Source organism: Lichenostomus cassidix, chromosome 6, assembly GCF_008360975.1.
Source record: "Lichenostomus cassidix isolate B80296 chromosome 6, HeHo_3.0, whole genome shotgun sequence".
NCBI lineage: Eukaryota > Metazoa > Chordata > Aves > Passeriformes > Meliphagidae > Lichenostomus > Lichenostomus cassidix.
Genome location: NC_139487.1, coordinates 9,377,912 through 9,392,186, shown reverse-complemented (window position 1 = coordinate 9,392,186; position 14,275 = coordinate 9,377,912). Strand labels below are relative to the sequence as shown.

The 14,275-nt window shown below is 37.7% G+C and overlaps 1 protein-coding gene across 4 annotated transcripts in view; it reads left to right on the top strand.

Moving 5' to 3' along the window:
- The window catches only part of SHOC2 (SHOC2 leucine rich repeat scaffold protein), a 62,828-nt gene that overhangs the window by 26,291 nt on the left and 22,262 nt on the right, over nt 1-14,275 (top strand). For all 4 annotated transcript variants that reach the window (XM_085064864.1, XM_085064865.1, XM_085064867.1 and 1 more), the window contains one exon: nt 10,487-10,624. In XM_085064864.1, coding sequence (XP_084920990.1) covers nt 10,487-10,624 — 138 coding nt within the window. The remainder of the gene's footprint in view (nt 1-10,486; nt 10,625-14,275) is intronic.

Genomic DNA, 14,275 nt, shown 5'->3' with positions numbered 1-14,275 from the left:
AAGTAATACTACTAGTGTGTGAAGAAAAATCTTTTGTGAGTTGTTGCATCCTAGTGTTTGGTGTTGTGCTTTAGAAGCTTTCCTTAGGTGTGTTTGACACTGCAGACACTGCTGTTGTTGGAACCTCTTTGTTTCTTTTGTTTGTTGAGTATTACAAAGTATGCAATGTCTTTATGTGTTTGTTCACAGTAGTCTTGAAAGAGATCATGTGTAACTGCTTCACAGGAAAATTAGTAGATGCTTGTGTCATGAACATGTGACTTGTTTCTTTTGTATTTTTTTTTCTTATTGTCTTGATATGCATACAGGCAGTGTTCTCAGCTCTCTATCAAACCCTAGCTTGAGAACATTAACTACTTTACTTCTGTCTTTGTATCCAGCAGTTAGTCCTGCCTTTATTTGTATTGTGATAATGCTCATGTTCCTTGTTACGGGTCAGCACCTCATTGTGGAAGGCCTTTTGGAAGCACAAATGCAGGACAACTGTCACTTTTATGAAGATTTCAAAGGGAAATCATGATGTTCAGGAGCATCCTTTTTTATTCCAAGTAAATTTGTCAGACTAGGTTGTCTGAAATTGAATCAGCTGAAAAATAAAATTAATTGAAATTTAAGTAGTACAAATAATTTTTAACTGCCAAGACACATAGAACAAGCATTTGAAAATCTTTTTCATCAAAAAGTAAAACCAGTAAAGACAGTTTAACTTATGTAATTGTTTTCTTGTCACTCACTTTCATGTTACTTTTTTAATGAAATATTTGAGCTGAAAACAGCTGAAAATGAAACTACTAAACTGTATTTCTGACTTTCCAATGGAATTTCTATTTCTTTAAACACTTCTCTACAACTTATTTCTCTACATTTCACATATGCACTTTAAAAAAACCCTTCCCTTTTAAGTCTCAGTGCTTTTAATCCCTTGTATGTTTTACAATACAGTATCTAAATACTATAAACTAGCAAGCACTCATATTATCAGCTTGTAAATAACACAGAAATTTTTGTTGCTGCCGAGCGGGAAGTAAAATGAAGCCATTATCTTTTGCAAAGCAATATCATGTGGAGCATTTCAAATTCTTTTTAAAAATGCCCCATTGTTCTAAGGCCTAAGGCTCACAATGGCATGCTAGTGTGCTTGTTCATATTTTTAAAAATTCAAAGCTTATGTAACCCACTGACTTGTCCAGCAAAGAAGAGTCTTGCAGCAGTTAACTATGATGTGCTTATGTAGCTGATCTGGTGCACACTGTGCAAAGAATCCTAGGTTTTCTTTACTTTATCTTTTGGAGGTAGATGTGCTACAAAAGGTTAGTCTGAACAAAAAGAAAATTGAACATCCAGACTTCGGTTTGAAAAATGTTGCATTGCTATTGCTCCCTCAAAGAGGGATGGCATTAAAGTCTTACCCTGGTGCTACAGACTTGTGATGGCTTTCACTATTACTAAACAAAAATATGCAGTTTTCTGTAGGAATAAACACCTTTCCCACTTCATGACCTTGCTGCTTTAAAATAAATGGTCCCCTGATTTGTAAGCAATCATGCCATTTAATTACTTGTCTAGGAATCTTTATTCTCCAGCCTTATAGAGTTTATTTTCCTTCTACTCTCATTGAAATAAATTGAATATAGGGACTCTTAAGTGCTCTGATACTTGAGATGTTTCTTCCAATACCCAGTATGCCTTTGAGTAGTTGATTTTTGTGCCAGCGATGTGCCATTGTTCTTAGAGCAGTTTCTCTCTGTTGCCTACATTTGTTCTCAGGTAGTCCTGGAAACTGCTTTACAGGTGTTTGTTGTCTTGAGGAAAACCTGGAAGGATTGAACCTGCCAGCTCTGAGCTGCTGGGAAATGAGCTAAAGTTTCATTCTATTTTGTTTTTTTAACTGTCTCTGGTAGTTAAACAACACAAACTTAAATTAGGTGATTACACTTGAGGAAAAGTTGCTTTGCATATAAAGCAAGCATTTCAGTGAGAAAGAGGAAGTGTTATTATCTATAGTTAGTAAACAGATGTATATGTTTCTGATTTTTTTTTCGCCCCAGAATTAAGCATCTTTCATTCCATTGCACCCAGTTGCTTTATTATAGGTAGATACCAATCAAACAATTTCTGCTAGTCATTTGTCAGACTTCTCTTAACACTTTCCTAGCAACACCTATATTGCTTTTACATTTGAAATTATTTCAGTCGACTGCTTAGTAAGCTGAGGTCTTGGTATGCATTGTTCTGTTTTCAAATATAAAGATATTTGTTTGAATAAGATGTAAAAATACTTAAACACTTCGGGTTTTTTTCATGTTTAGCCAAAAGCTCTGCAGGTGATTTAGTGGGAGTTTTCAGGAAATGGATGTGCTGATGTATAACAGCTTCACGATGCTGAAAGTGGCAGTATCCACTCCCCTCCTGGCAGCCTCCCAGCTGCTGCTTTTGTTGTCTGTTACTTTAGGTGTAGTTGAAATCAGTATAGTTTCAGATCATGCCTTGTACCACAAAACCTGCTGTAGCTTATTGGAGTCCTGGTAGTCCTGGCGCTCAGCCACACCTTCCAAAAACAATGTTTTGTAGTGTTTTTGTGTATAGTGGTGAGAATCCGTTGATGGAAGTTTCTTGATGGCAAAGCTACTCTATGTTGCTCTTTGTGAACCCAGACTTTCTAACAAATTACATCCTAATTAAGGGTGATAAATTGTTTCAGAGTGCATCTTGCCCAGCATCCTGGTTCTGACTCTAGCCCTAAACAAACATGTGCATAGAAACAGAGTAAGTTTATATATGAGGCTTAACCTGACTCCTTGCCCACATCCAGCTATTTTTGTATCAGGGATTTCCTGAGTCTGGTGCAGCTTGTTTCTTTAGTAATTCTCAGTACACTCCTCTTCCAAAGGCTTGACCATTTTTTTTGCTTTAAACTCCTATAGATGCCTTTCATCCTTAGGAAGGTCCACAGATTTGCTTTGAATGTTGTTCCTGACTAAAAGATCAGTGTTACACCGATGTTGAAAATATATACATATGTATACACACACGCAAATACCAAGTCCAAGGCTGAACTTACCTGTTCACCTGGCTGTTCAGTCTCTGGTGGCATCCATGAAATAAAACCTTAATGGAAAGGTTTCCATGTAAAAACTTTGCCTAAGAACAATCTGGAGGGATAATTGTGGGGACAAGTCCACAAGGTGGACACTAGCTTCATCTCCTTATCTGGTAAATTGTCCATTCCACTGAGATCAAAACGTTGAAGATCAGAATGGAAGAATGTGAATGCTTTGGTGAGTCAGGCAGTCAGCACGAGAAGGGTGAAAACCAGAGGAATTGTCTTGGGATGAGGCCAAGCAAATGGTTCAGTTTGCAGGCTGTTACTTAAGCAAGGCTTTTGCATTTCTTGTATTTAGAGTTTTATTGCATTCCTCCATGTTATGTTGAAGGAATTGTTTTGCACAATCAAATTGATAATATTTTCTTTGCAAAGACAAGGTTGCATCTTATACCAGTTTTGAATATTTTTGTCATGCTAGCACACACAACGCAAATAGAAATAATATTGTCAACGTGGTTGAAATTACATTTACATAGTTTCTGCAAGTTTCTTGAGACTTCAAATATTGTGTTTTCTGTCTGTGAATGCAAGTCTTATTCTGGGGAGAATCTGGTCAGGGCTGTTCTGCAAGGGAAATATTTTTAGAATGTAATTCAGGGAATCTGCCTACACCAGACTTGGAATGTCTTTGAGACTCTCTTCTGTTCTTCTCTTCCCCCATCTACCCAATATTTAGATTATTTGTGGTTTCTTCACTGCTTCGAAACGCTTTTTCATAACACTTGCACCTGTTTTGTTTTCAGTAGTGTAGACAGTAGACCAGATGTGTGCAGCCACATTAGTTCAGGTCTACTCACTCCATGCTAAATGTGGTACCTCCTTGTTAAACGACTTGTTACTTGCAAAGCTTTTTAGTGATCCTCTGAATTTCATTTCCCTTTTTTGCTTTTGGCAGACCTGACAATAGAGAGTAATATTTATTTACATTATTTGTATCTAAGAACCCCTTCCTCTGTTCCATCAATTTGAAATGAAAAATGTTGTGTTCCTGGGCTTAATTGGTGTTGTGGTAATGTCTGCAAACAGTGGTTGAGAATATTTTTATATATTTGTATTTTAAAGTGATAAAAGCATGAAGTTGTGAACAAAATTGGAATAAGTATAGGCATTGATACATGTGTGTTGCTCCGTAGAAGTCAGAGATGATGACTGCTTATTTGATCCAGTTCTGCTGGTTTTCTTGAGCTGCAGTGAAAGTGTAGAACTCCTTTTGACCAGCTTCAACTTTAGTATGTGGGCTCTGATTCCTGTGAAAGCTCTTGTGGGGATGCAGTTTTGTCTTGTCAGCTAGTGAAATTCCTCCTGATTACATTTTCTTCAGACTGGCTTTAGGATAATGATAAAGTTGTCTTGCCTTTTTGATCTGCTTGCAGAGCTTACTGGGATGATGCCCCAAGTGTAATTCCAGTAAATACTGACAGCTTGTTAGGAGTCAAGGGTTTTTTCTTCTTTTTTTTTTTTTTTTAATCAATGCTGCAATTATTTTAACTGTTTGAATACTTTCATAAGTACTGAACAGAGGGAAATAATCGCTTCCCTCAGGCTGCCCTTGCTAATGTAGCCTGGGAGGTGGGTAGCCTTTGTTATTTGAGAGCTTGTTCCACTCTCAAGATGGGCAGGATCCAGATGTTACCCCAGGTTCAGCATCACCAGAACCCCCTGGTCCTTCCCTGCAGAGCTCCTAGTGCAAGGTTGTACCTCTTTGCAGGGTTATTCCCTGCTAGGTGCAAGACTTCACCTCAGTCTTGGCACTCAAATGAGGTTCTATGTCCACCTGAAATCCTGCCTTGAGCCCTTGCTAAGACTGTTTTTTCTACATTTCGCATGTTTGAGATGTTGTTTGAACATGTTTTTAATTTCATTTGTATTTGTTGCTTTCAGTTACAAGCAATAAAGTGTTTGCTGTTGTGTCTTGTTGAAGCTTGTTTTAGAGCACAGTTTGAGTCTTCAACTTTTCAGCTGAGTTTAACTTCTGTGTTTTTTTCAGTGGTTCCCACAACTAGATCCTGGTGTGCATTCTGCAAATTGTGAAAAATATTACTGTGCACATTTCTTACTTATATGAGTATTTTAACTTTGGTAGATAAGTCACTCATGACCATATTAAAATTACATTCCTTCTCCTCAGTAACTCTTCTGTGTAAGTTATAGTTGTGCAGTAATAATTCAGAACAGCTCTGACTGCTTACCTGTTCTTTTGGCAGTTGGTAATGCAGAGCAAAGAGCTCAGGGTGTCTGTCACAGTGATGTACTCAGATCTCATAGATTCAGAAGCTGTAGAATTGTTTTAAATTTTTTTTTCTAAAATCAGACAACTTGTTCTGAAGAGTTTTTATATGCTGAAAATTCTTTTTCCTTTTTATTTTTTTTCCTTTTCCAGCAGAGAACCAAGTCAAAGATGAATAACTGTCAAAGTTATGGGAACTGTTTGTAACTTGTTCCCAGCATTGCTGATTTTGGTTAATTAATACTTACAAATTAGCTTACAACCAGTGTTCTGACACACCGGCCTGAAGTCCCACTAATATTTGCATTCTCCTCTTCCTTCTACTTTCCATAAGAGTCTTGATCCTCTTGCTGTGTCATCTGGCCTAGGATTTATCATGTTGTGAAGGATTTCATAATTTTCAATCTGCTTAAGCATGGGCTGGCCCGGCGTTAATCCAGTGGAAAACAGGCTACATTACAAATTGTGTTTGCCATCCAAGAGAGGTGCCCACTGACTGAATTAGTGATAGGAGACTCTGAAGCCTCTTTGCTATTGACCTATGTGCTCTCTCCAACTGTTAATTTGTGTGTACTTTAATATTTTGTAATAAGATGTATTTTGTGTTTTAAATGGCCAAAAAGAACTTCCAGAGTTTTGTAAGTCAGGGCATGTAACCTGGCCCTCTTGTCATAACAGGCTTTCAAAGTTGGCCATGAAATGGGACTATAACTCTGCCTCATGATGCTGAAAATATTAGTCATTTCATTGTACTGTTTTTTTAAGCAGGTGTATTTAGCTTTGTCATACTATAACATTTATTCTTTGTGTGTATGAGAACAACAGTGAGGTGATTGCTCACCCTGCCTTTTTTAAGGATTATTGAGGTGAATGCTTAGCTGTATTTTTAACAAGTTTTTTTAAATGGAAGGTGGTTGGAGTCTTCACATGCTCTGAAAAAAGCATGTGAATTGTGTGATTTTTTAGAGCCTTTTAAAATACAAATTTTTAAAAACTACATGCTAGGGTGTAACTGACTGTTTGGTGGAGGTTATTTATAGAGAAACTGTTTCATGTTTTTCAAATGGGCATTGCTCCTACTTTAAAATCTTTTATTGTCAAGCCAGCTAGTACATGCAGTTCCTGTCTGCTTTCTTGGCAGACTTTGAGCTTTAATTGCTTTTTTTCCTTTGCAATCACAGTGCAATATAATAAAAAAAAAAAAGAAAAAAAAGGCAAAAAACTCTCCCCCAAAAACCAACTAACTCCAAACCCTAGCACCTTCCTAGTTTATTTTTTAATTGTTGTGAGTGTGCTAATCCCTTCAATGCAGTTGCAAGTAGTCCATAGAGAATCCTTTATTTACTACTGTGAGCCTTAGATCTTGTCTGTTTTGGACATTACTTGTGGCAAAAAGAGTTAGTTCATTTTGCCTCAGGTTAGTGTTTCCCTAAAGTAGTGCTTGCCTTATTGGAGTGATTTTGGGTGTTTGAACAGTATTTTAGTTGAAGTCATGCAGGAGTTGTCCACGTGGTGAAAAAGAATGGGTTTTTCTTCAGGAAACTGTTTTCTGGTTAAGGCTGATTTTGATCTGCAGCACATTTCTAGCTGACTTATTTCTGTTAAATCAAGATAAAAATGTGTTTTAGCAAATTTTATGTAGTACACCAAAAAATTGCAAATGTTGATTCTTTTACTGTGACTAAGCCCCTCACTCATTCGACATCTTTTGTTCTGTACCTGAACAAACCTTTGCTTTAGGAAAACTTTCTTACTGATTTTGACATATGCTTCTTACCCTGGCAAAGCAAAAATGCCAGATTTCAGTTGCATTTTGGTGGAACTTATTTTCACTTTTTTTGAGAAGCATTTCCTCAGTACAACTGCTGCTGTTCAGACAATAAGAAGGACACTTTCACTGAAACATCAGCTCCTGGCAAGAGCATTATGCAGATGGCCTCCAGTTTGGCCTCTTTGTAGTTGCAGCTCATTATTTGTTGTGTTGGCTGTTTCTGCCATGTGTTTGTGCTGGTGTGACTCCTGACAGAGCTGCTGTTGTGAGCAGTGCTGTGCACAATGTGGCCATTCAGGGGCTGGTCAGTGCGGTCACTCTGCCAGGCAAGGAGCTGCCCCTGGTGTGTGGCTGCTGCTCTGGTGGCCACTGTGCCCAGAGCCCTTCTTGTCCCACGGCCTGGGATGTGTTCAGTAGTGCTGGTCATGTTACCTGCACTGTTCCTGATACTCTGACCTTGGAATGGAGAGCTTCTCACCCAGGAAAGCAGAGCTTAGAGAGAAGACAGGGCAGGTGGTGCTGGGTGGCCACAGGACAGGACCAGCATTGGTTTGAAAGGGACTGGACCTTTTCATTTCCTTACTCTGTTTTCCTATGCTTCTCCTTCTAAGCTACATTGATTGCTCCCTTTTCCCTTCCCTAAAGATTCCATAGCACCTCTCCCCATCCCAAGTTGCTCTTCCCTTCACCTCACAGTAGATGTTCAAGCCCCACAAGGAGTAAGAGCTCTCAGTCTGTGAGGTGCTCTGAAGAGCCTTCCATTTACTGTGACGGGTCTCCCACATCCTTGGACACTCAGTATTGTAGTTCTCACACCACAGCTGGTCCTCTGTATGCCTTTGCATGGGAAGATGTAAAAAATCATTTAGCTCAGTTGATCAGAGTGTGGTGCTCATAACACCAAGGATGTGGGTTTGGTCACCCTATGGCCCATTCACTTAAGGGTCAGACTTGATCCTTGTGGGTCCTTTCCATTTCAGAATATTCTGTGATTATCTGTGATTAATTACATAGTGTTTCTGAGTTACCCTCCTTATATGTGTATTGTTAGGGTTATAAAGTGATTCTGAATTAGCCTTTCTTTCATTTCTATCTCAAATGGAGTATTTAAATAGGTAGACTGGGTTCATGCTCTTCACTTCTGTGATTTGAGTCTCTACCACATCACCCAAACACTTTTCACCTTTTTAGGCATATTTGATGTAAGGTTTCTTTTTCCATCCATCATGGACAGCAACAGGAGAAACGTACCTTGAGTGATTTTTTTTTTTTTTTGTCTTGCGCACTCTGTTGTGTCTCAGCAATTCAAGTTAAAGTATTGAAAAAATTTTAGTGCCAGCAGCTAGTGTTGCTTTTTAAAATAACGCCTGTGTCTTTAATGTAACAATATTAAGTATGGCTGTCCAAATTAAACAAAAGTATTAGCTTGCCCTTAATTTTCTAGAGAGACATAGGCATCACTTTTCGTTATTTCTCCCCAGAATTAGGTAGTAAGATGTTTGTTTCAAACATGTAGCTTGCTGTTCTCAAAGATATCAGCAGGTGCAAGAATGAAGTGCAGCACATGTTGCTGCAAAACCCCCAAGTGTTTCTTCGACTTCAGCAGATGTAGAGTGGGAAGAGTCAAGTAAATGAGAAATCAGTGCGATGAAATGGAATTTATGCCATATTTCAAATTTGACATCATTGGTTAAGGTCTGAAGTGAAAACAAATGAAAACAGCAATCACAAAGTGAAAACAACTGCCCCAAAGTGTGTGAAGGTTCTTGAATTACCTTAAGTAAGTTTTGTGAGGCTCTTTTTTGTTTGTTTAAAGGGAGGGATGTTTAAGTCTTCCTCAAGCTTTTCTTCCTCCTGTTGCATTCTACACTTTGCCCACTTGTTTCCATGAATAATAAAAAGATTCCATTGCCACAGACCATTAATTCTTGCTCAATTTTTTCTTACATTTGTTTTCTTCTGCATGTTAATGGCATTGGTGTGTGGTTTGTGCAGTGCTGGATACAGCACATTTGGCTGTTGCCTCTGGTTGCCTGGAATACACTTGATTCCTGGTGGAAGAGAGGGGGCATCTGCTTAGTTTCTAGAAAAACATCCCATTTTGGGTAAAAAAGTGCAGGAAATAAGATCAGTTACATGTTAGCAATCTAAGAAAAACAGAATAACAAAGCTTTGAGGTGGACTTTTTTCTTGGCCTTTCACAATTGTTCTGTGATACATAGTGAGTATTGTTGCTACATGATGCCTGAACTCAGTACAGAGTCTGAATTCATAGTATTTTATGATTTATTAAATCACCAGTTGTGATTATCTGCTGACCTAATGAGTCGACACTCTACACGTCAGAACTTGCCCAGGATAATGCTGCAGGCCTGTGGGAAAATCCTTGTGTCAAAGATACAATGCTGAAGCTTAAAAATAGACATTTGCTACTCTTCCAAATTGGTTACTCACTGAGTCATGCTCTAATATACAAATGCAGTGACCTCATCTTTACTGGAGAGAGTGGAAGCTGTTCAAATCATATGCATTAATTCCATCTCCATGAGATGCAGAAAATGTGAATACATACACCTATATTCATGTACACAGTTGGTTTTTCCTTTTTTTCAAACCCAACAAGCTTTTGCTAAGAACACAGAGTGTTTGACGTAAAAGTAGGTGAAACTACTGTTCACAGAGTTGTGCCTAGCTGTGCTTTTAAATTAATGTGTAAATGTCAGGAATGATGTAGTTCTGTGTAAAGTGGCTCTAAAGTCCAAGGAAATCCAAACTTTTTAATGCTTAACAGAAAAGCCTTTTATTTCAAACTTTTATTTGCTATAGATCTGCTTGCATACATTTTACTTACTGTGAGTTATCTTTTTTGTGATGACTAAAAATGTTTAAAAATAGCAGTCAGGACTTTGGATTATCTAGGTTGTCAGTCAAATAATTTTGCTTTCTCTTAGTTGTTGATTTTTGTGCCTGAAAGTAATTAATGATATAAAAACATCTTAATTTCTCAAAATTTAATGCAGTTCATTGACTTAGTGGTATTCTAAACTTCTGGTCAGCCTGAAACAAGTGTAAGATTAAAGTTTTGTACTTGTATTCCACAGCTTGAACTGTCAGAAGAAAATCAGTCAATAAATAACATTTCTTCAGAGAATCTATTAAAGCTTTATCTGAGCTTTTCAAAATTGTTGATCAGGCTTTAGATCTGACTGATGAAATTATGGTCCTGTAATACCTTATTTGATATGTATAACTTTATGGTAGCAGTAGCTTTCTTTCAGCTTATCCCAAAATCCATCTGGTTCTATTAATCTCTGTGTGGAGGTCATTATCGAGAGCTGCACATTAAAGACCTTTATGTTTTGGTTTTTCCCTGTGCTTTTAGGTGAGTTGTGTAACCTCATAACGCTGGATGTAGCGCACAATCAGCTTGAACATCTTCCAGAAGAGATTGGGAGCTGCACGCAGATCACCAACCTTGACTTGCAGCACAATGAGCTCCTGGACCTGCCAGAAACCATAGGTATGTGAACAGGCTGGAGAAGAGAAAATAAATCACTTTTTCAAAATGTTCAGGAAGGGGAGCAAATTCAAGAATGAGTATTTGTTGGTGACTGTAGAATGGCTGGTGTTTGGCTCAAGGCAGCTTCATGCTTAAGATTAAAAGCAAGGTGTGCTTCTTACCTTAAATCATCTGAGAATGAGAGTTACAAGGAAAAAAAATCCATCACTTCTAAATCTTAAGGTGTTCTGTCATTACGAGTAAATGTCTACTGCTTGTTTGTTCATTCTGTAATGAAACTGAGCATATAAAGAAATGAAAGGCTAAAAGAGTTGCAGTTGAACTGTTTTGGCAGATAGTTTTAACTTACATCTTTGGGTAAAGAAAAATAGAACTAAAATCATAAATGTTTAAAATTAATTATGTATATGTTTTTTCCTTTGGTGGAACATCTAAAAAATCTTCCAAATCATAAGGTTATCATGCTCTTATGGAACCGAATACAGAGAGTTTGCTACTTATATTGGAAATAATGGACTAAGATAAACACAGTCCTTGGCTGGTTTCAGAATTTCATATGGGATGAAGCAACAAAATATGACTTTTCCTATCTCCTTAAATCAGTTTTAAACAGATGGCAGAAAAAGATGGCTGCTATAATTTAAAAAGACTAAATACAAGGCCATTATGATTTTAAGCTCTGTTTGTCACCAGAACGTACCCAGAAGGATGAATGTTATCAGTTTAATGGTATTCAGTGTTGAGCATTTTATTAATGTACTTTAATGCATAGAAAAGCGAGGAACCACTTAATGACACTCCAGCTTTTCTTCTAGCTGTAAATTGTTGAGTGTCAAGTTACTGTGGCTTTTTGTTGAGAAACTTTGACCTGAGCAGAGTTTACATTGATGATGTATCCACTGGAACTAAATTCCTTCCTGGGTTGATGATATTTTTAAACTCTGGAGATCCCATTCCATCTGGAGCTCTCATCTAACTTACACCATTCATAAGTACAGCCTTTATTTTTGTAGCTATTTTGTAAATCTTACTGAATGTTGTTTTACATAACACTTATGTGTAGTGTATGTGTCACATTTAGGGAGTGAGTTCTCCGGATAAAGTGTTAATTATGGGAAAAATTCTCTAAGCAAGTGTGAGATTTCCATGTTTAAGGCTTATAGACTAATACTGTTCATTCTTGTGCAGAGTAGTACTATGTTTTACTAAGTTGTTTAGCACATGGTAGTCACTGAACTTCTCAAAGAACTGAAAAAATCTCACTTGTAATATGCTGCAGGACTACTTACAGTACAGGGAAAGGTCTTTGGGTAGGAGAGGCACCAAGTTATTAGGGAGTTAAGTCACTTGGGGATAGATAGGAAATTGTTCACTATGCATTCAGGATGGTTTGGACTCACCTATTTCTTCAGAAAGTTTTTGTAAGCTTAGGTGGTTTCTTTTGAGTCAGGTTCATACCTGGTTGGACTGGATTTCTCTCTGTTTTCTTTGTTTTGTTTTTCCCTTGCATTGTCTTCATAGCATTTAGAAGTTACTTGCTCTTAAATGTAGGTAGTTATCTCTTTACATGCTTATCTAAGCTGAATATCAATGTTTTAGAGCTCAAGAAACCACCAAAGACAGCTGAATAATAGTAGGAGACAGCAGTGAGCTGTTGTGTCGTTAACCTTACTCTAGTTCAGCTTTTTCTCCAGTGGAAAATCCCTCTTGTAAACAGTAAGTTTAAAAAAAGAAGTATTTAAATAAGAACTTAAAATCAGAAATCAGTGTTTGTGCCTCATGTAGTTCGCAGACAGAATTTAAGAGTGAAGGGAAAAACTTTAGGTTCCATCTTAAATGATAATGATCAGCCTACATTTATGCATGTTGCAGAAAAGGCAGCCGTAGCCAGTTCAGCAACATTGGCTTTATTTCTTAGTCATCACAGTTTTGGTTCAACATATTAAAGCAAGTTGTGGCATGATTTTTAGATTACAGTTTGCTTTGTGGTTAGGATTGTTCAGTGAGGAACTTTGAGTACCGAGAACAGCCCAGCGAGTCGATGGCGCGTGGATGGGTGCATGGCTGGGACAACCCTTCTGCCTCTCCATCTCTCACTGCAGCTTCTGTCTCTTACCTGCTCCTGGGGACCTGCCTGGTGTTTGCCTTTTCTTGCAACATTTACACCTTCCAGGTGTCAGGATGCTCACTGTATGAGTGCTGTTAAAGGGTCTCTGTTCAGTCAAACTCTGGGTTACAGACCAGGGACAAAGCAGACTGAGCACATTTGCTCGTTATAAATATTTGATGTTCTGTGAGCCTATGAGCCTCCTGTTATGGACTAGACTTTCCATTACTGCTGGGTCTGTCCCCTCCTCCCCCACTGACACCCTTTTGATGGAGGCCTCATTTTTTCTTGAGAAGGATGTTTTTGTCACGCTGCTTTGAAAAACAAACAGCCCCCTTCCTTTTCTATTTCTCCCTCACCTCAGAAAGGACCCCTTCCCTCCTCTCCATCAAAAAACCCTCTTAAAATAAGTCCTGAACTATCTGAACAAGTTTTGGTTTTACCACAGAAAGATATCTGAATCTGCCAAATTAAAAGAAAAAGTTTGTTTGGTAACTAAGAGCAAGTACTGAAATGTGCTGGAGCTGTAAAGAGGGACGTGAGGTGACGTGCAGGGGAGTGGCAGGGAAGGGATTATGCATCAGCAGTGATTGCAGAGGTAGCAGAGCCAATATACCCACTCTGTAAAAATACCAAGTTCTTCTCTCAGCTAATGCTGTAGAAGTATGCTTTTGTGCAGTAACAAATGTCGATTTTAGATATTAGTTGTCAGGAAGTGACCTAATGCCTTGCTTTATAGATATTAGCTTAATACATTCATATCTGTATTTCTGTTGATTTAAAATTGTAAAGTACTTTTTATATTAGATCACTTCCTGTAAGAGAAGTGTGCTTTGTGGAATGGCTTAGCACATTCCAAGAGTTTCAAGCCCAGAATCAAAATCATAGTGAGTGGGATCTTAGCTGCTTAGTGTTTTTATTGCAGAATGTACCCCCCATGTTGTGTTGTGTTTGTTTTTGGGTTTTTTTTGGGGGGTGGGGCGGTGGTGGAATTGTTATCTACTTCTATTTACACAGTGTCTTATCTCTGTATACTTAACTGACATGCTAATATATCCAAAAGTTACATGTAAGAAAGTGATGAATATAACCATTTATATTAAAATTATTAATTGAATTTTTGAGACTGAAAACAAAATTTGGGTGGAGTAAATAGTTTCTTAGGATTACAAGCTAGCTTAGATAATTTTGTCCTGCAAATACCACATCATGAGTGTTCCCTCTTTGAACTTTTAATTTTAGCATTCTGTACAAATGTGTTCATGATTTCTTATGTAAAAGCATAGAAAAGTTATTTAAGAATGAAATTTAACAGAAACAGAATTACAGCTTTAAAAAAACCCCAGATTCTTCATCTGCTTTGTAATTTTCTAGTTTTGTGTGCTTAGTGTGCAGTTTGATTATAATCAATTGTGCTGTATGGACGGACATCTAAGGCAACAGAAATTTTAATAAGAAAAAGAATAGCGAGTTGTAAATGTTCCAAAATTACACTTATAAACCACAAAAAATTCTGTCAATGGAGACACTTTCCAGTGTCGGAC